The sequence below is a fragment of the Periplaneta americana genome, chromosome 16 (assembly GCF_040183065.1).
Source record: "Periplaneta americana isolate PAMFEO1 chromosome 16, P.americana_PAMFEO1_priV1, whole genome shotgun sequence".
Classification (NCBI taxonomy): domain Eukaryota; kingdom Metazoa; phylum Arthropoda; class Insecta; order Blattodea; family Blattidae; genus Periplaneta; species Periplaneta americana.
Window position 1 is genome coordinate 174,025,513 of NC_091132.1, and position 23,922 is coordinate 174,049,434.

Sequence of the window (23,922 nt, forward strand, 5' to 3'; positions counted from 1 at the left end):
TTGTTTACATTTTATTATTATTATTATCTTATTCAGTTTTGTGTGTAAAATCGTAGTGTACAGTATTTTGTAAATTTGTAGTGTTTTTGTAACGCAGTTTTGCTCCTGGTTGAGTGTTAGAGAAGGCCGTATGGCCTTAACTCTGCCAGGTTAAATAAATCATTATTATTATTATTATTATTATTATTATTATTATTATTATTATTATTATGAATAATTGTCTTATTTTTTTATACTTTGTATGCCTCATTTATTTTGACCTGCTGTTCACATTTTATTATGCTTTTTTCTTTCTTTCTATATGTTATATATTATGTCTGATTTCTTCTTACTTGTTGTTTACATTTTATTATTATTATCTTATTCAGTTTTGTGTATAAATTTGTAGTGTACTTTCTAAATTTGTAGTGTTTTTGTAACGCAGTTTTGCTCCTGGTTGAGTGTTAGAGAAGGCCGTATGGCCTTAACTTTGCCAGGTTAAATAAATTATTATTATTATTATTATTATTATTATTATTATTATTATTATTATTATTACTATTACTATTATTATTATTATTATATTATATTATATTATATTATATTATATTATATTATATTATATTATATTATATTATATTATATTATATTATATTATATTGGAAATGTAACTGAGAGTTGTGGTTACTATTCATAGCGATAAATAATAAACAGACATCCAATTTGATTTTCAACAAAGCATTCTTGTTTATACATGCAGTTCGATTTAAGCAGTTCCATGGTATAATAACGTGATACCGGAATTTCAATATAACTATGCAGCTGCGCACTTTCCTTTTACTCTCGCCACGTCTGCGACAATGTGATAACAAAACAATATTCGATTTACGCAAGGCATTCAAGAACAAGCTTCACAAAAGATTTACCAACAAGTATTTTAAAAACAAATTTCACTGTAAAATTAAAAGTGGAAAAAAAGAAAAAACCAAGGAAGACAAATTCCAGCAGAATTAATACAAGAGGGTGGAAGGGCATTATCTAGCGATCTATAAACTTGTACTTGCAATTTGGGAAAAGGAAATTGTACCAGAACAATGGAAGCAGTCCATAATCGTACCTATTTTTAAGAATGGGGACAAGACTAACTGTAGTAACTTTCGAGGAATATCACTTCTGTTGACGTCGTACAAAATTTTGTCCAATATTCTTTTGAGAAGATTAACTCCATATGTAGATGAAATTATTGGGGACCATCAGTGTGCTTTTAGGCGTAATAGATCGACTATTGATCAGATTGTTTGTATTCGACAGATATTGGAGAAAAATGGGAGTGTAAGGGTACAGTACATCAGTTATTCATAGATTTCAAAAAGGCGCATGACTCTGTTAAGGGAGAAGTTTTATATAATACCCTTATTGAATTTGGTATTCCCAAGAAACTAGTTCGATTAATTAAAATGTGTCTTAGCGAAACATACAGCAGAGTCCGTATAGGCCAGTTTCTGTCTGATGCTTTTCCAATTCACTGCGGGCTAAAGCAGGGAGATGCACTATCACCTTTACTTTTTAACTTCGCTCTAGAATATGCCATTAGGAAAGTTCAGGATAATAGACAGAGTTTGGAGTTGAATGGGTTACATCAGCTTCTTGTCTATGCGGATGACGTGAATATGTTAGGAGAAAATCCACAAACGATTAGGGAAAACGCGGAAATTCTAGTTGAAGCAAGTAAAGCGATAGGGTTGGAAGTAAATCCCAAAAAGACTAAGTACATGATTATGTCTCGTGACCAGAATATTGTACGAAATGGAACTATAAAAATTGGAGATTTATCTTTCGAAGAGGTGGAAAAATTCAAATATCTTGCAGCAACAGTAACAAGTATAAATGACACTCGGGAGGAAATTAAACGCAGAATAAATATGGGAAATGCCTGTTATTATTCGGTTGAGAAGCTTTTGTCATCTAGTCTGCTGTCAAAAAATCTGAAAGTTAGAATTTATAAAACAGTTATATTACCGGTTCTTCTGTATGGCTGTGAAACTTGGACTCTCACTCTGAGACAGGAACATAGGTTAAGGGTGTTTGAGAATAAGGTGCTTAGGAAAATATTTGGGGCTAAGAGGGATGAAGTTACAGGAGAATGGAGAAAGTTACACAACGCAGAGCTGCACGCATTGTATTCTTCACCTGACATAATTAGGAACATTAAATCCAGACGTTTGAGATGAGCAGGACATGTAGCACGTATGAGAGAATCCAGAAATGCATATAGAGTGTTAGTTGGGAGGCCGGAGGGAAAAAGACCTTTGGGGAGGCCGAGACGTGGGTGGGAGGATAATATTAAAATGGATTTGAGGGAGGTGGGATATGATGGTAGAGACTGGATAGGGACCAATGGCGGGCTTATGTGAGGGCGGCAATGAACCTCCGGGTTCCTTAAAAGCCAGTAAGTAAGACAAAGCGAGACAGAAAATGCCGCCCTAGGTAACTGCCTAGGTTGCCCAGACCTAAATCCGGCACTGGGAACAGAGGAAGATCAACCGTTTGTTTACATCTGAAGCCTGATTAGTGAAATTTTGCTATAGCGGTTTCAGAATAAGAAGGCATATGACCTAAGCCAATTGAGTGCTAGCAACAGTTCAACGTTGTCACACAGTGCACGGTGCACGAGACGTGGAAGACAGAGACAACAGATTAGGACAGAACATATCAGTTGCAGCTCTCTCGCTGAGCGAGCGGGTCGAGACCTGTTTCTTCATTGTGTGTAATGTTTAAGTATAATTACTCTTACTCAATTTTTATTACTTCTTCGCTTCATAGATCAGTAGCTCTTGGAGTCACTGACTTGCGAAATAAAGTGACATATGTATGTGTATTTATTCACACTGCAATGGTTATATACCCGGTGGCAGTGGTAACTAATTACACTCAATAATGACAATAATAAACTTATTATTTAAAAATACAATTAATAATAATACTAATAATTAATACTAATAATAATAATAATATATACTAAATTAAATGAAACGATCACTTAAAATAACATTTGAAATAAATCTAATTTGTATCTTAAAACTAAGATCGAACTAAAACCCACGAGTATGATATGTTCATATCTGCACAAGTACCTTTCAACATTACACTCATTTCGCTGTCAACTCACTCACTGCACTGGAACTACGACACATTTCACAGATTCTATCCCGATTTCACTAACACTTCAAAAACATTTCACTCTTCAAATTCTTTGCACTGCCACTATAAACTATAAAGCTTCACTGACAGGAACACGTTTCACTTACACTACACACTTCACTGACACAACACACTTCACTGATACAACACTTCAATAACAACATATCATTTACACCCTTTAAATACTGTGTATAATTACCGTCTATTAGTAAAGTCCTTAAGCCTATTTTTAAATGCATTTTTGGTTGTTGGTAAAGCCTTTAGTAAGTCTGCAGGTAAAGCATTCCAGTCCCTGATAGTACGATTGAGAAAAGAAAACTTTCCAGTGTCCGTCCTCTGCCTTCTTTCCCTCAATTTATATGAGTGGTCGTTCCTTGAAGAGTAATTTGGTGGCTGCAACCTACTTTTGTAGACATTTACTTTGCTAATGTCTCAGAAAGAATGTTTTAATTCTTACTCAGACTTCCTTGTACAGCAAAGCTGAATTTATTATTGTTTATTTCTCCAGACGAGAGATAAGGTACAGTTTGTTTGTAGGGACAGCCTAAGAATCTAGCGATAACAAAACGAAAACATATCTGTAGATACGTAATTTAGTATTGAAGTTGGAAAGTATTTTATTTTTCCTCTGTTAAATGAAGCCTATATAATTTAATTTAATTCTCTAGCTTATACATACCTAGGGGTCCAGGGTTCTACATTCTGGTTACGAATCTGGCTATAATGCAACGTAATCATAATGTGTGTTCATATATAATTCAGTACTCATACTGGAACTGTAGATTTTTTTTATTTTTCTCTGTTAAACTAAGTCTATCTAATTTTATTTTATCATCTAATTTTTACATATCTAGAGGTCCAGGGTCCCATATTCTGGCTAAGAATATAAGCATATCTGTTCATATGTACGCCTAATTCAGTACTCATATTGAAACTGAAGATTACTTTCTTTTACTTTGTTAAATCAAGTCTGTCTAATTTAATTTAATCCTCAAGCTTATACATACCTAGAAGTCCAGGATTCTATGTTCTATCACTCTGGCCTGTGGCAATATAAACCTACGAGTGAAGGTAGTTGTACAGAAGCGAATAAGAAAACCGTAATCCAATAATATCGTTAATATATTGAAGATAAAATTGTATATTAGAAAAAAAACCTATAACGTGTAATATATGTAACGAAAGCTGTTTAAAACAGAAATTGAGTTTTGGAATTATAAAATCTCTTCGTTCCTAGCATGCCTGTATTTATTTATTTTAAAAGTGAAATGTAGTTAATGTGCTTCATTTTATAAAGTTTTCTGACGCTCTTAAGGAAGAATCTTGTTAATGCGCTTCGTATAATTCATGGAAAAAGAGGCAGCAGTGTTTATATTTACAATATCATCCAAATATCTCATATGTTTATGCAATATTTCGTCTTATACCATGTATAATATTCCAATGAAAAGTGAAAATCGTAACCTTTTTTCTTCTTTCCACGTTCTATTATAATGGCACTGCTAACACATACTACTAATGTACTTCAAATATCGTACGATGAAGTAATACACGGTTCTGAAAATTGTACAAATAATTAACACGTTTGTTTTGCGTTATTTTCCAGGAGAGGTAAATTCAAGAATACCACCTATTTTAATTGTCCTGTCCGAGAATATAAGATAACGTATGGGCTATTCAGTCTCAAATCGACCGAAATATAGAGAAAATTGACCTTGCAATTTTTAAATACAATGAAACTTTTTCTGTCCGTAGACAACTGTGATATAATGCTTTGTGCAAAGTTTGAGGCATCAGAATTTAATAGTGTTTAAATTAATAATATTTAAATTTATCGTATTTTCATAATATTTTCATAAAATTAGCAACTTTAAACTGTTGTGGCTCCGAAACCCTTTCACCCAATCATCAAAATCATGGTTTATTTTGATGCTGAGAAATTATAGTTTATATTGACATGTAAACAGTTTTTCTTACTTTTTATGGAAATGGAGAAATTTAGATTTTTCCTCATTACGACGCCTTCGGCAACGAAAAAATATTTTTAAAATATATGGTTAGATTCCGCATTGAAAGTACAAATAAACAAATTTTATACTGGTGCACCGTTGATAAGAAAATATTGAAAATATCAAATAAAGAAAATAAATAGTACGCGCGTGAACTAACCAGCTGACTGGGAGGCGGGATTTAGCCCAGACAAGCAAGGCCAGGAGACATAAACACGTGATGTGTCGTGTAGCAGTCGTGGCTAGGCTAGCTTTATCACACGGTTTCATAAACACAGGATTAAAATGACGCCCAACGCTCGCTTATCTTCAGCTCTCGGCCCATGCGTGTGGTATTGCGCCGTTCAAGTCTAGGCGTGTGAAAATAATCTATTTAATACCCTCGAAACTTATTGCCGTACCACTAACCAAACAATGCCGAATCCCTCTTAATAATGCAAGGTTTTTTCTCAATATTTTTTTACATTTTTACAAATCATCAAAAAGCCTAAAAACAAGTAAAATCAGATTATCTGTCTCTCTGTGTACAATAAAAATAAGGATTACTTCTTAACATAACCTACCAAATGTCAGCTTCAAAATGAGCTCCCGTTCAATGTTCTGCAGTAAATGGTTCCAGAGTTCTGAGCGCTGAAAGAGGCTTGTTTTTATAAAATACGCTAAATTTGTCGCTCAGTAATACGAAAACCGTTTGACTTTCGATAGTATAATTTTGAAAATGCACTCCCTTCAGCACCTTGTATAAGTAGGGAAAAAATTAGAGTATAAAAAAATGCGAGGTTTTTTACTGATCGATTTCATATGGAATAGCCCGTATGCACTTCTAAACCACACGCCTCTGCAGTCAGATTCTTTGTTTGTGAAGAACTGACACGCACTGCGTCATATGTTAGTCGTTTAAAAAAATTATATACAAAAATACCATACTCCTCGCTTGTGATTATAGGACTATCCTTTTGCGTATAACAGATGAAACACCAGAGCCAATTGCAATCCCTTCAAGAGACATTGTTACGGTAAAGGCTGGTTCACAATAAACCGGAAACGAGAATCGGAACGAAAACGAAAACGGTAAAATTGTTAAAATGTGTACATTTAAATGTGAGCATTCACAATTAACGAAAAGCTTGTCGGAGCCCGGGATCGGGAACGGAGAGTTGGCCAAGTTTCAACTTTGGCGTTCACGTTTCCGATCACAGCCCACTAGATTCATTCTATTGCCATATAAAAGCTATTTTGTCGTCTTATATTTTGTAGCAAGAAGACCGTGACATAACCTATGCATTATTTTGTTCTGTGCTGTGCATCATGGAGCAAGTTTTATTTGATGAGATTCTAATATTGAGTGTTGAGGGAAATCGTCACGTTTACGACGTATAAAGATGAGAAAATGAAGGAGAATACGTGGCTTTCAATAGCTGCATCTTTGAATACCGATCGTAAGCGAATCATATTTTATTACTGTGTTGGTTGTATTACACACTACATATTCATGCTTCAATTCAATAACTACTGTTGTGTTCATTTTTGTTCTATTACTAATGTTTCTTCTCTAATTATTTTATGTTATGGTAAACTTAAAATAGGTTGTGATAATAAAGATGCATGGGCATATTTACAGTACCGTAGGCCTACCTAATGAAATGTTTCAGTTGAAATTTCGAAGTTGGTTAATCTGTGTTTATGTTGGCTGCCTTGTACTAATGAGAGAACGCCATTGGTCAATTATACTTCGCGACGATTTAACTAGGCAACACCGCTTCACTGTCACTGGCTAGTCGAGATAGACCGGCCTGAACTAGCTACGCCTTATATGCCTTCTTATTCTGAAAGCGCTTTAGTCAGCATTATATTTTTGATTTGATTTGATTTATTGATATAGTTCACAAGTACAAAACTTAATAATATAACAAAAGATCTATAAACAAATGTAATTCTACATACTAAATATACAATTTCCTAGACTCATTATTTTATCGCAAATCTCAATAATTTATTGGTTCAAACTTGCACTTAGTCAGCATTATATCACAGTCTACTATATACAGTCGCGAAGCTCAATATGTAGTAAAAATGCAAACATGGGTAGTTGCCCACCACTAGGATCGCTACTATCCCCTCATCATCGCAGATCTCTCTCCTAGCAGACGACAAAATATGTTACACTTTCGTTGTCGTGTTCTTTTGTAAAAATTAACACCTTCCTTCCATTATTGAAATATTAAATGCATAAAGTTAATTTATTATTAGGCTATAATGAAGTATATTAAATTCCACCATAAACTCGAAGATACCTGCAAGAAATAAGTTAATATAATTTTCGTTTGTGCAATACAAACTGAAATTTACTATAATAGCTTCACTCATTCAAGATTATAGCGATAATTAACTATGAAACCAATAAATATTAATTTGCATTTCCCTTTACAACAATAATAATGGAAATATGAATTAATGGAGTAACTTACGTGTACTGGTACTTGTAGTGTAGGCTTACGTAGTTAACAAAGTGGGATGAGGTTAAGCAATAATAATCACACCAGAATTGGAAATAAAACGTGATCAATAAATTTTATTGTAACGACTTTTTCTACGTCTCTAGTAAAGCAACCAATAAAAATAACAACAAAATTAACAGCTATAATTAAAAACATATCCTTTGAAAAAAAAAAAAGTAGACCTAAGCAATAATAATCCCACCAGAATTGAAAATAAAACGTGATCAATAAATTTCATTAAAACAAACTTAATTTTTCTACGTCTTTAGTAAAATAACACATAAAAAATAATAACAAAATTAATAGCTACAATTAAAAATATATCCCCTGAAAAAAAAGTAGACCTAACCTTTATTTCTCTGGAAATTTAGCAGCCTAAGTGACAGAACTTTAACCGGTATCTAATGTCCTTTCGGTTAGACTGAAACATTTCATTGTGAAATTTAAGAATATAATGTATTCTAACAGTCACAAAGAACTTCAAAATTAAGAGTTTTGTTTCTGCACAGCATTCTTGTGGAAACCCAGGAACCTTTCTGAATCTTTCGGAAATCGGAAAAAGGATAACTCTGGCCTCTTTCTCTTACTGTTGCTACAATTTATAGCACTACAAACGTCTCCTCCTTGTCCCATATTATTATTCCAATTATTATATTTTAGCCATTAACATTTTCATTACAACCAATAACGAACATTTCACAAGCATCAATGTGAAATACGCAACGAGCTAGCACTCGATGGAAATACGACACAGTCCAAAGTCGACCATGGACAGTCTATTGTTTCTAGTTGCTAACCGCTTGGAGCGCTTTATCACGAGATTTGCAAAAAAACACCTTAAGTTTCGCGACTGTATATAGTAGAATGTGATTATATGTCATGGAGAGAGAAAGGAACTGGCCATCATACCCAATTATCTTCTGGCTTAGTTGCCTCAGGTTCGGTTTTCATCACAAGACATGTGGCTGGCACTGCAGTTTCCTGAATGGAACCATAGCTGTAGTCTGTAGTCTCCACTGTGGTGTCTACCTGCAGAATGTACAGATATGTCATTACTTTTTGTTGGAAGATTATTTACTGATGAACGTTACTAAACAGGTTATGTTCTTCCTCTGCTCTAAATAAATTACATGCTCTCAACAACGACACTCTATCACAGATGGCTTTATGGTTTGAATCTAATGGTTTCTTGCTTAATCAAGAAAAAACTATCAACATAACTGCCAGCCTAAGTTATCTAATAAATAAGGACAACAGATTCAACTACACAAAATTTCTAGGACTTTTTATAGACTCCAGTTTAACATGGGATAAGCACATCGAATACATATGCACAAAGCTATCAAGAGTTTTATATTTGTTAAAGAAATTAACGACTTGCGTTTCTCAAAATTATTTAAGATGTGCCTATTTTTATTTCTTTCAGTCGATAATCCGATATGCCCTAATTTTCTGGGGAAATGGAACCAAGATTGGAAGCGTCTTGATTTTAAAAAGAAAGCCATTAGAATTTTACGTAAATCAAACTATCTGGAACATTGTCGGCCACTTTTCAGACAATCACGGATTTTAACAATCATATTTTTGTATATATATGATCTAGTACTTTACACTCGACAAAATATAGACAATTACTCATTAGTGGCCAATATACATGATCATGAAATTAGAAATAGTGAACAAATTAATATTCCATATTGTAGATTACACAAGAGCAACACAAACTTTTTAATTATGGGGATGAAATTATATAATAAGCTCCCAGTCAATATTATAAATTACCAATCAATAGCTTCAAAACTAGATTTTACAATTGGTTATTAAATAATCTTTTTTATTCTGTTGCTGAGTTTTCAACACAAATTTGTATGAAATTGTATTTTAATAAATAAGTTTAATTGCAATTTAGTTAGTTTTCTTTAATTTAAAAGTTTTAAATTATTTCATGTTTTCATTGTATTATTTAAATTTTGCTGTTTCTTTTATTAGTGTTTTTTTAAATGTATTTATATGTTTTTCAATGTATTCTGACGAAGCCTAAAACTGTATGTCTAATGGCCAAATAAACTGAATTGAATTGAATATTATAAATTTTGGTGATAAATTGCCTGATTGGCTAGTTTCGACGTGGTTTGCGTCATCCTCATATCTCACTAGTCAGATTCGGTATGGTTTCTTTGTTTTTAGTATAGGTTGGGGGGGGGAATACCGTAAATGTATCTCTTATATTAAATACATAAAGTTTATAACTACCAAATAATGTAAGAGTATTCGTATATAAAGGAATGAGGACGTGCATAAGAAGTGTAAAAAATATTCTTACCTCTGGTGAAGACTTTGCCTCCTCTTTGACTACGTCATCGTAAGACGGTAGTGCCAAAGGGTCGTCCTCGGGTTCCGTCTTAATGACATCCATTACAACTGAAAGAACAGAGTAACAAAATTACCTGTTTGCTGTTTGTGAGCTTGTAGAAAACGTATGCAATACAATATAGTTTATTAGCCTATGAATTGAAATCAGAGTGTGTCATGATGTCACTGTTGATTAGTCAGCGATTTGAAGCGAGTTTCAGCTTTTATGTCAGAGAAGTTGCCTATTGTTCAAGGCGTTCAATCTGAACTTGAGAACGTGTACGGTATAACTTGAACGGCGTAGCAACAGATGGCGGTCTGTACGGTCTGTGTGCTACCATAACCTCTTTCGAACTGTGTTTTGCGCGGCCAAGTCGTACGCAGGGTATTTGTTATCATCGTTTGCGTACGGCAACATTCCACAACACAAATCAAATGCTCCGTGTCCATGTTGACCGTCAAAGTTAATGTCAACAAATACGTAAGTAATCGTCTTAACCCTCTCCCCATATCCCGACAGTAAGAAAAAACTCACCTCAGTACGTGTTTCCAAACAGTTCACATTCCTGCCACTACCGGCGTCACCGTACTTATCGGTAAGTACTCTTCGGAATGAACGCCGTACTTGCTAGGCAACTTCTCTGGCACACAGGTAATACGCCTCTGCTAAAGTGTAGGAAGATTGAATTCTCTAGGCTCATCGACTAGCCACATGACGGCATACAGCGAGCCATGACACACTTTGAATTGAACACCCAGTAGTACACAGGATGAGTAAAAAGTATGGAACAATGCTTGTAACTTTTTTATTTCTAATTTTATGAAGAAACTATTTATACAAAAGTTGTAGCATATCAAAGAAGGAAAATTTTGAACATGTTTTCAAGTACTATGCTTTTCACTTATAAAGAGTGTGGCAATGAGACTGTTTTTGTTTTAATGGCACCATGAACTTCTTTCCTGATTTTTGGATTCTTGAGGTCTCAGTACATACAAAATCATATTTTGTTTTGCCATTTATAAGCTATTGTCTTCTCTTTTGATGACAGTGTATGTGCATCAGAGTGCTGCATTGCAGTTAAATCGCTCGCTTGAACTCGGTCGAGTGTCGCACCCTCGAGTGAGATACGATCGGTCGTGATACGCTCGTAATAAATAGAAACACAGTACAAGGTCATCTCACCGACATGTCTTATCTTGTATGGAAGGCGACAGATAAGATACACATATGTTTTGCTCACACGGTAAAAATAAGGCTTTATTTTCTGCGTTTATGACAAACGTTTAATGGAACGTACCAAAACAGGAACATGAAGATATAAATAAAATAGCATGAAAAACTTCGATATGCAGTTATTATTGCTAATTAATAATTATTCAATATTTGATTTACCACATATATAATATGATAGGTCCATACATAGCGTTCCGCCTATATACTGCGACAATGTAGAAACATTTTACAAAATATTATTGATATAGCAGTAGATTAATAACAATATTAGTACAGAGATAAAGTCACAGAAAATATAATAAAACGAATAATCATGCTGCACAACTGTTACAGACGCAAAGATTGATACACTAATACTAGAAAACTTGATACAGTTCTTGCATTATGGTGACGTTTTCGCTCGAGCGCCAAGTAGTTCATAGCATAATCCGATAGGTAGCGCACATGCCTCATGGGCAAAATTGTCACGAGCGATAAATCCTCGAACGGTATAAGCCGAGCGTTAGACATTCGTTCTTGTTACAGTGATGAACTATGCAGTAGAGATGGGATAAACTGTTCTTTTTAAGAAACAGTTTCGACTGTAACTGTTTCATGAACGAAACTGTTTCAAAGAAACAGTTTCATAAGAATTATGTTTACAACATCAGTGCCGACTGTTCCAACTGTTTCAACCTCTCATCTGCTTCGGGAACATGTTTCAAGGCCCTTGAATCGTCTTTAAATCAGCTGTTCAGTGTATTATGACAACGAAAGATAGTTTTCGTAGGTTACTGTTAAGGGTACAGTAAAATAACTACAATTCAAAATGAATCGATGTTAGTAAAAATAACGCATATAACCCTAGGAGAGTTTAATAAATGTAAGACATTATCCGATGATATTTTTCGCGGCATATTAATAATTAACACTATGTCAGGGCACCATGAACATATTCTCCATCAATGGCGGCTAATAATTAGGAGATTTATTAGGGAATTTGATTCGTACAATTGCGCAATCCTACATAGGCTACTGTTGCACGAAGGCCGTGTGGAAAATGGATATTATATCTACTTTCGATTGGAGGTCAATGATAGCGCTACACGTGACCTTTGCAGAGAGCAAAGAGGAGGAAAGCTGTTTAGAAACTGAACTGTTTATCTGTTGGAACCATGTGGAACGTTGAAGTGATCACAGGAGCAGTGTAACACTCTTTGGAACAGTTGGAACAGGTTACATCACGAAACTGTTTCGATACGAAAGAGTTTCAATTGTGAAACAGTATCAAATAAACTGTTCCCGCTTTTTTTACCCATCTCTAGTGTGTAGTAGCATCATAGATGTTTGTCATTTCAAAACTTTGCAGTGTTTAACTAACCTCTCTATAGTACAACTACAATACTTGCTTTAAAATGTAATATAAATGTTGTAGGTTAATGTTTTTTTCCCCCCACACAGGAGTGATTTTGTTTTTGCCACATCTGATAGATGTTATTGGATGTAAATGTAATTATTTCAAACGGAGAACACAATCACGATAATGCAAGAACTGTATCAAGTTTTCTAGTAGTAATAATAATAATAATAATAATAATAATAATAATAATAATAATAATAATTAGTGTATCAATCTTTGCGTCTGTTGTGCAGCATGATTATTCGTTTTATTATATTTTCTGTGACGTTATCTCTGTACTAATATTGTTATTAATCTACTGCTATATCAATAATATTTTGTAAAACGTTTCTACATTGTCGCAGTATATAGGCGGAACACTATGTATGGACCTATCATATTATATATGTGGTAAATCAAATATTGAATAATTATTAATTAGCAATAATAACTGTATATCGAAGTTTTTCATACTATTTTATTTATAACTTCATGTTCCTGTTTTAGTACGTTCCATTGACTGTTCCATTAAACGTTTGTCATAAACGCAGAAAATAAAGCCTTATTTTTACCGTGTGAGCAAAACATATGTGTATCTTATCTGTCGCCTTCCATACAAGATAAGACATGTCGGTGAGATGACCTTGTACTGTGCTTCTATTTATTACGAGCGTATCACGACCGATCGTATCTCACTCGAGGGTGCGACACTCGACCGAGTTCAAGCGAGCGATTTAACTGCAATGCAGCACTCTGGTACATACCCTATAATGTGTCTTTTATAAATTTAAAAAGTATGAATATTGTTATTCATTTATTTTTATTAGCTTTATTCACTTGTTTCTATTAGCTTCTGTCTGCAATTGTTTAATCCAAACCCTCCTCAAATTGATGTACAAAAGCGTTAAAATTTGCCTTTGTTCAGTGGACATACATTGTTATCAAAAGAGGTAATTTTAACAAAACATTAATTTATAAATGGCAAAACAAAATATGATTTTGTATGTACTGAGACCTGAAGAATCCAGAAATGGGAAAATGAGTACATGATGCCATTAAAAAAAACAGTCTCGTTGGCATACTCTTTATTAATGAAAAGTATAGTATTTGAAAATATTCCTTCTTTGATAGTCTAAAACTTCTGTATTAATAGTTTCTTCATAAAATTAGAAATAAGAAAGTTACAAACATTGTTTCTATACTTTTTACTCACCTGTAGGCCTATATTAAGTACAAGACAGTACCTTTATGCTATGTGGATGTGAAGAAAAATGGAGAGTGCGAAATGGGCAGACAGAATAAGAAATGAAGCTATTCTAGAAAGAGTAAGTGAAGAAGAATAATGCTGAAAGTAATCAGGAAGAGAAGAAGAAATTCGCTGGGTCACTAGTTAAGAAGAAAATGTCTACTGAAGGATGCACTGGAAGGAATTGTGAAGGAGAGAAAAGTTCGGGACAGAAGAAGATATCAGATGATAGACGACATTAAGATATATGGATCATATGCGGAGACAAAAAAGAAGGCGGAAAATAGACAAGATTGGAGAATGCTGGGTTTGTAGTGAAAGACCTGCGCTTGTACAGAACATTATGAGTGAATAAATGAATGAAACTTTATTCTTCACTGCCTTTGGAAGTTGATTTATTATTGATAAGATTTAAACTCTGCATCATGCAATTTTTCTGCATAAGATGTCAGGCTGTAATACAACATTGTTCTTCCAGGCTTTACCAATAGGAAGTTTCATAATACAGCAATAATGTAACAAAATTAAAAGTTTAGTTGAAATTAAACTAATAAAACCATTTGTATTGCAAATTGATTTAATCCAAATGCATTGCCATGTTCAGGTACGCAGTCTCATTACCTGTCCTGGATTCCTGTTGAATCTGGCAACCCTATCTAAAAATGACAAAAAAAGAATTTCTGAATATTGGATAAATGCTCTATAATAAAATGATTTAGTTGCGAGGGATGCAGATATTCCAAAACACGCTCAAACCAAATACGAACTAAAATAATACACAAGGATTAACCGCCATAACGGTAAACATCATGTATCAAGAAGGCTGTGGAACTGCTTACTTAGGATTGGAGTCTGGTCTGGGAACTATACTTGGTTATTTAACGATGCTGTATCAACTACATGGTTACTTAGATGAAGACGTACCCATAGACTTACTAAATAACCGCTAGACCGCTCACTGGCGCTAGTGTTATGCTCCCAAATTGAACAGTCGACGAGCGGCCATTTGCTTGGTAGAGCTGAATAAGTATGGTTCTTTTGTGTGCTGCTTTTAATTGCAGCAATGCACACGTATATAATGATAAAGAAGGAAGGAATGTTATATTTCACTGGTTAGTTAATCTTTAATTTCTACGACGATTGTTTCTCCATATTATGTTACAGAAGACAAACTATTGTACTTGCCATGTGACTCTTCATGCTTCAAGTTTCCTCTGAGTAAAGATTCCCTTAACCGAAAGTGGATAGGTGCAATCCGCAGAGAGAGTTTCTACCCTATATTTAATCACTCAGTGTGTTCAACTCATTTCGAAGATAGTAATTACCTTTCAAACTACGTTATTATACACTGTTATTGTCCTTCACTCACTCTGTATCATTCATTTTCTTCAAACAGCTGTTGTTTCAGTGCATACATGAATAATAAAATTATTCACCGAACTTAAACATACAGAAACTGCATAAATCATAAAAATATATTTTTTTTTTAATATAACTGATTGAAAGTAATTCCTGTCTTAGTTACGGATTAATGAAACATTTTCTTACGCTATTGCTGCTGCTACTGCTATTAGGCTATTACTACTACTATTCCTGCTACTGCTGCTACTACTTTTTTGACTTCATGCAGCAGTTTAAATACAGATTGAATTAAAAAGTTGACATGTTAATTCTTTTATTAACCGAGGTTATGAATGTTCACATTCAGAGTTCCTATGAAAATGATGCAAGTCTGAACACAGTACCTATGTCTGACAGACAGGGTTGTCGGGTACCCCAATTTAGGCGGGATTCTCCCAATTTTCTGGTTGAGTCCCGATTAAAGGGAGTCGGGATTGACAAAAATCCAGATTTTACAGATATTAGCTTTGAACATATTTAAACAAATTAGTCTGCATTTCCTATTATCCGATATTTTCATTTATATATCGACTCAAATGGTAACCTTGTAAACACAGAGATAATCCGCGGATATTTAGTAAGTCTGTAGCCCAGCTGATTGCCGTAAGGCAACTAAACTCGCAAAATAATACTTCTTTTAGTTCTACCGCATTGTTGATTATTCCGTTCCGGTCCCTAGTCGCTGTTTTCGCAATTAGTAAACATTGTGTATTTCAAGTGCGTTGGCTGGCAAGAAAGATAGCGTTTTGATATCGTACCACAGTCTACTACAGTCGCGAAGCTCAATATGTAGTAAAAATGCAAACATGGGTAGTTGCCCACTACTAGGATCGCTAGTATCGCCTCATCATCGCAGATCTCTCTCCTAGCAGCCGACAAAATATGTTACACTTTCGTTGTCGTGTTCTTTTGGAAAAATTAACACCTTTCTTCCATTATTGAAATATTAAATGCATAAAGTTAATTTATTATTATAATGAAGTATATTAAATTCCACCATAAACTCCAAGATACCTCCAAGAAATAAGTTAATATAATTTTTATTTGTGCAAAACGAACTGAAATTTACTATAATAGCTTCACTCATTCAAGATTATAGCGATAATTAACTATGAAACCAATAAATATTAATTTGTATTTCTCTTTACAACAATAATAATGGAAATATGAATTAATGGAGTAACTTACGTGTACCGGTACTTGTAGTGTAGGCTTACGTAGTTAACAAAGTGGGATGAGGTTAAGCAATAATAATCACACCAGAATTGGAAATAAAACGTGATCAATAAATTTTATTGTAACAGACTTTTTCTACGTCTCTAGTAAAGCAACAAATAAAAATAACGACAAAATTAACAGCTGTAATTAAAAACATATCCTTTGAAGAAAAAAGTAGGCCCAAGCAATGATAATCCCACCAGAATTGAAAATAAAACGTGATCAATAAATTTCATTAAAACAAACTTAATTTTTCTACATTTTTAGTAAAATAACACATAAAAATAATAACAAAATTAATAGCTACAATTAAAAATATATCCTCTGAAAAAAAAAATAGACCTAACCTTTATTCCTCTGGAAATTTAGCAGCCTAAGTGACAGAACTTTAACCGGTATCTAATGCCCTTTCGGTTAGACTGAAACATTTCATTGTGAAATTTAAGGATATAATGTATTCTAACAGTCACAAAGAACTTCAAATTAACAATTTTGTTTCTGCACAGCATTCTTGTGGAAACCCAGGAACCTTTCTGGATCTTTCGGAAATCGTAAAAAGGATAACTCTGGCCTCTTTCTCTTACTGTTGCTACAATTTATAGCACTACAAACGTCTCCTCCTTGTCCCATATTATTATTGCAATTATTATATTTTAGCCATTAACATTTTCATTACAACCAATAACGAACATTTCACAAGCATCAATGTGAAATACGCAACGAGCTAGCACTCGATAGAAATACGACACAGTCCAAAGTCGACCATGGACAGTCTATTGTTTCTAGTTGCTAAACGTTTGGAGCGCTTTATCACGAGATTTGCAAAAAAAACACCTCAAGCTTCGCGACTGTATATAGTAGACTGTGATCGTACTTTACACTAATAACAGAGACATGCAATTGCTGCGTTTTATAGTTTAGTGAACTATGTTTAAACATGGATTCATCGTCAGATAGTGAAACTGTTGCAGTACCGGTTCCAAAATTAATTTATTAGCAAATTGTTAAAACATAGGCTATTCGCTGTTAGTAAAAGAAAAAAATTATTGTAGTGTTCACTGTACTGTGTGTCCTTCGTATTTTAGTGTTTCTCACGGAGGCGAATAGGCCTATTACATTAAAAAGCACGTGAACACTATGCAGAAAACTGCGATAAATTGTTGACAAGTCTAATGTCTTAGGTTAGCTTCTGATATCCCGACTTCCCTCGCAGAAAACCTAGCAACTCTCCTGACAGTAGAGACACGGTATTAAAGGTACCGCAAAGGAAGTATTGTTCCTTGAAACAAAAACATTTAGCTTTCGGATACGCAATACAACACGTATTCAAATAGCGGTTTCGAAATCCCGCGCGTTTTCTTCCAAACAAATGGCGGCTTTCTGCTGCTTCAATTTGGGAAAATATTTCTCACTTCTCCGCTACGGCGTGGTAGGGGCTCGAATGCATTACTTTATAGAATTCAGTGTCTGTCTTCATAGTAAGAGAAACTAATTCCTATAGACACAAACTCCATCGACCGCACGTAATACATTTCACATCAAATGTTTGTTTAGCTCAATATTTTTCTTATCTGGAATTTAATATAGGTGACAACATTGAGTACAATAGACTAATATTTGCTATAGGTATAATCAGTGAATATTTAAGAATTCAAATGTTTCTCAATTTTATCGTATTTATACAGGGACATCATTTTATTTTTACTAACATTTTTAATATTAACCTGTCTATACCTTTAGAGAACCGGAAACACCGCTTGCTCCCCCCTCCAAGACTGGAGTTCGATGATACTGGCGTAAAACACAAATCACTCTACTAGGTATAGGAAGGAAGAAAAGTAGTTCATCCATTTACGTAAACTAGGAAATATCGCGATTTTGAGTTTGATAATTTTCATTAGGTTTTTCTTTAATCAAAGTACAGTACTGTATTAAGAATAAGTGTTTTTACTCACGAAGTGAGTTATCCATGCGAACGTGTTCATTATGCAGTGTATATTATACTGTCTACAGCACATTAGCGTACAATATAGAGAAAGAAGTTGAATTGAAAAATAATCATAATATGAATATTTAAACACAATTTTGAAAATGGTGGCCGTTCATTTCGATACAGGCTTCAGTTCTTTTGTGCATATTATCGCACTATAGACTACTGCATCTAATTCCAATTGCCAGTTTCGTCCTTCGTACTAGTAACTCATGTTGAAATAATTCTGTACCTACTCTACGTACTATCAATTCAATCTTCACTTCTGCCCGACCCGAAAATATAAAATTACTCAGACATGCTATCTACTGTCCGTCCAAGTGGTTATGCCGCAGGATTGTAGAAAGGGAGGAAATCACGTGACAGTTAATTACTTAACGAGGCCCTTTTATTTAAGTTAAATTAAACAACTGTATAATATTACGTAAACGTCCAATTCCTAACAGAAATTAACGTTTTCAGAAAAGAGCTAAGACAGCCCAGCTTTTACAGAGGAGCGAGCAGAAGCAGGTGGGGGAAATCGGGATGCGACGTAGGCAAACGGACAGTACCTGTGCGAAAATATGATTCAATATTGAAAGCTCTTTCGTCACTGGAAAACGCGAACATATTTCTGGAACGTACTATACTCAGTAACTCAGTACTGCTTACTATCTGCGGTCTTGGTTCTGTGTGGAGTTGGAACTTCCTTAGTAGAAGGGGTGGGAGTGAAGTACATTCAAAAACTCAGGTACAATAAAAATTGAAGTAAAAATAAAATGATGTCCCTGTATTTGTCATCAAGATCCTGCAGAAGATTAAAATTTTTATCCCGTTATGGAAATTGAAAAAGAAAAAAGCTTCACAATCGTGTGTATAAAGTAAGACCAAAGATTACAGGATTACCGGAACTTGAATTGTACACTGATGTTCAAAGATATCCAACCTACGATTTTATGATCGTGTAAGCGAACTTTCTAACCACGTGAAAAATTAACAAACTTTGGAAGAGTTACGCTAGTGCTGAATAGGTGCCACCATTATTGGGAGCCGTTAAAAACTGTCAGGGAAAATAATTATGTAGATTAAGCATAAATTGTTCTTCTAATAGACAATAACAGCGGTTTCCAGCCAAAGTCAGTATTGTTTTACAATCAATAGAGTGAGATGAAAATTTGATTTCTATAACACGGGTATATTTATCTACCATTGGCAGCAGTGACTATTATCTTCGCCATCTATAAATAGAAATAATAACTAAAGAATCCACACTTACACCAGTGAGCTCTATACTAAAGTACTCAATGCTTTAAAAGCGTGACGTGAATGCTGAGCGGGGTGTATTACTATCTCTTTCTAACATAGTTTTGTCCTTGTCTCTCTTGCAGTGAATGCTATCTTACACTAACGGTATTTTTATTGCTTACTGCGCATGTGCAATATCAACCTCACGAAAGACTCACTGAAACACATTAGGTAGAAAGAGAGATGAATACCCTCTTCAACATGGCGTCTACAGTCACGCTTTCAGACAGGAAAGAGCATAGCGGTGGTGCCTCCAGTTTAGTATAGAGCTCACTGACACCAAGAAATTATATCGATTAGTAGTGTCAGATAACTTGTTCATGTTAGTATCGCTTCTTTAGTTACTACTTCTATTAATAGATGGCGAAGGTAAAAACAGTGTCGCCAATAGTACATATTATTATTGTATCTCCAATGGGGGGTAGCCCTATTTTACATATGTATGCTAGGGCTATAGTTTTACACAAAAATTAGGCCTAAGAATAAAACAAATTGAAAAGAAAATAAATTAGCTTATACAATGGAAATAAGACCTAAACATTCCGTATTTTAAACATTGCGATTGCAAATCAAACATCAGTCATCAATTGATACATACAGAAAACAGTTACAACACATAAACAAAACATTTCTTATAGCGGTACTCTATAACACAATTAAGCAACTTTCCCTAACATACATCATAAATTAATACACAGTAGTCACACAAACACAATCAAGCATCCCATAACTATGACTCACATACACAACAAATCAAGCATCCTCTACAACACTTACACTTCAACATAATAACCATACTTTTAAAAGTTACAAATTTGGCTGCAAAAGAATAAATAGGACACTGTTACTAAATACTGTTATTTCTACAAGGTCTTAAATACACCTGTAATAAATATGTGAAATTCCTTTACGCAACATTGCTTCAGAAGAACTTTTGTAATTGGTGGTGAGAAAGTTGTATCGCATATGCTAAGGTGGGTTTCTAGCCGGTATCTCTGGCGTTCTTGTAGTGGGCACTGGAATAACAGGTGGTCGACTGTTTGTGTGGGGTGTTCACAGGGACATGAAGAGCCATTTGGGTTGTCAATTTTGAAACGTTCAAAATATGAATTAAATTTTCCGTGTCCAGTCATAAATTGCGTGGATATGTAAGATGGTTCATAATTCTTTACGGTTAGTCTATCTTTAACTGTGGGAAAATATAGTGATTTTGTAATTTACCTGAATTATAAAATTCAAATTTCATCCACCAATATTGTATGGGAAAAGCACTAGTTTTAGCGGCAAACCGCTGATACTGTCAATTATGAGAGTAATTTATACTTAATCTACATCAACATTTTCCCAAGTACTTTTTATCCATCCCAATAATAGGGCCACCTATTGAGAACTAGTGGAACTATTTCAAAGTTTGTCAATTTCTTATATCTTTGGTCCTGACTTTTTCCGTAGATAGAAAGTTCGTTTACACGATCATAAAATCGTAGGTCAGATATCTTTGAACGCCAGTGTACTGTAGACTGGCGTTCAAAGATATCTGACTCTACTAATCGATAGTAATCGACAGTCTGTTGGTGTAAGTGTAGCTTCTTTAGTTATAGTAAACAAAATAAATTTAAAAGCACAGTCAACAAGTTGCTGCTGATTCATATGCCATACACCAGGCCTGCAGAACCCGTAAGAAGGGGAAATATGACGTCAGCCTCACTTCACTTCTATTGGGGATGATCGACTTCCGCGTAGAGTTATTTACCTTCTCTTTTCGTCAAAGTGCATCAGTGGCGGCATGTAATTTACAAAAAGGACTGTAAGAAATGTATTGTTTTTATAATGCGTTATCTCGTTTCAAGGTTTACAATTATGCTAGATTTCCTGTAAGTAGTTTCTTTGAGATTTCTTTGCACCTAACCTGTTTTAGATTTTCGAAAACTTTTCTCCTATCATCACCTACGGAAACATAAATTTATAGCATTTAAGTAATGAATCTTGAAAGTCAATTCAAAATGAACACAATGAGTGACGTCCTTAATTTAACAATATATAAATAAATAATCAATATACAGTTCGTAATAATGAACTTACCCGAAAGTTCGTGAATTCCATAATTCTTAATATGGACTTTGTTGAAATGTGGTTTAATATTGAAATGACGAGTGGAATATAAATTGGATGGGACACAGTAAACAAGCAATTCTTTCGTATTCAACAACAAAATAACCATATTACTATTTCCTTTGGAAGTAGTATTCCTTCACGGGTTTAGATTTTGCCATGTTCCAGTTCTCTTTAAACTGCAGTAGGCGAATTATTTGTTTGTTTGCTTACTTATTTAGGCCTACTTATTTACTTAGTTATTTATTTATATATTTATGTATTTATTTACTTATATACATATTTACTTAATTTATTACTTTCTTACTTATTTACTTATGTATTTATTCACTTCTTTATTTATTTATTTATTTACTTATTTAACTTAATTTCTTACTTTCTTACTTATTTACTTATGTATTTATTTATTTATTTATTTATTTGTTTATTTATTTATTTGTTTATTTATTTGTTTATTTATTTATTTATTCACTTCTTTATTTATTTATTTATTTACTTATTTAACTTAATTTCTTACTTTCTTACTTATTTACTTATGTATTTATTTATTTATTTGTTTGTTTGTTTATTTACTTATGTATTTATTTATTTATTTATTTGTTTATTTATTTATTTATTCACTTCTTTATTTATTTATTTATTTATTTATTTACTTATTTAACTTAATTTCTTACTTATTTACTTATTTATTTATTTATTTATTTATTTATTTATTTATTTATTTGTTTAGTTATTTGTTTATTTATTTATTTATTCACTTCTTTATTTATTTATTTATTTATTTACTTATTTAACTTAATTTCTTACTTTCTTACTTATTTACTTATGTATTTATTTATTTATTTATTTGTTTGTTTGTTTATTTACTTATGTATTTATTTATTTGTTTATTTATTTATTTATTCACTTCTTTATTTATTTATTTATTTATTTATTTACTTATTTAACTTAATTTCTTATTTATTTATTTATTTATTTATTTATTTATTTATTTATTTATTTATGTATCTATCTATTTATTTATGTATCTATCTATTTATTTATGTATCTATCTATTTATTTATGTATCTATCTATTTATTTATTTATCTATTTATTTATTTATTTATTTATTTATTTATTTGTTTATTTATTTATTTATTTATTTATTTATTTATTTATTTATTTATTTATTTATTTATTTATTTATTTATTTATTTATTTATTTGGCTGGAGTGCGTTACAATGTTGAATGACAGCATTGACATCCGGTTATATAACTATCACTCACTTATCAACGTACAATTTATATATCGTCCTATTATTAGTAAGACCAGTTAAGACCAGAAATGTCAGGGACTGTACTTAACTTATTTTACACAAAAAGTGGATTTAATCGGCTTTACTAGTAATAGGACGTTACACATAGGTAGACCTTCTTACATTATTAGCACACATACATTTTAAAATTTATTTTACATGTCTTTTAACTTATTTATTTCCCTCATTCATTTTTCTCTTACTTTCTAAAGGTATGTTCCTAAGGACTTTATTATCTGCTCATTTGTAATTCTTGATAGCGTATTGTGTACCTGCCGCCGCGAGAATGAATGTTGATGCAACCGAGCGTAACTAGAACGTCATGACCGCACTGGTAGAAAAGGTGGGTGGGGTAAGAAAGGGGAGTATAGCAGTGCTCTCAGGAGCTACAGTTCTGCAAGTCTGCCATATACTGTAGAGGAATTTATGTCTTTAGACTTTGCATGAAAGTACTAATATGTAATTGTAAAGGCGTATAAATTTTTATTGCTATTAAGAACACTATTATTATTATTATTATTATTATTATTATTATTATTATTATTATTATTATTATTATTATTATTATTATTATTTTATAATATCTTAGTTCTAATTCTCCTTAACTCGTGTCAGCACATGTCCTGCAATGACAATGTTACAAATTCATAAATATATGCCTATGGTATAATCAGAAACTAGATTAAGACCTAGAAATAAGATTGAAGTCATGATTTGCAACA

At 33.1% G+C, this 23,922-nt stretch overlaps 1 protein-coding gene across 2 annotated transcripts in view; it reads right to left on the reverse strand.

Annotated features, from left to right (window-relative positions):
* The window catches only part of LOC138691971 (zinc finger protein ZFP2-like), a 105,661-nt gene that overhangs the window by 74,096 nt on the left and 7,643 nt on the right, over positions 1 to 23,922 (reverse strand). For both annotated transcript variants that reach the window (XR_011329996.1, XM_069814668.1), the window contains exons 3-4: positions 10,011 to 10,108; positions 8,597 to 8,716 (exon numbers count right to left, since the gene is read on the reverse strand). Coding sequence is in view for 1 of the 2 variants with exons in the window: in XM_069814668.1 (XP_069670769.1) it covers positions 8,597 to 8,716; positions 10,011 to 10,108 (218 nt within the window). In the remaining variant the exon portion in view is untranslated. The remainder of the gene's footprint in view (positions 1 to 8,596; positions 8,717 to 10,010; positions 10,109 to 23,922) is intronic.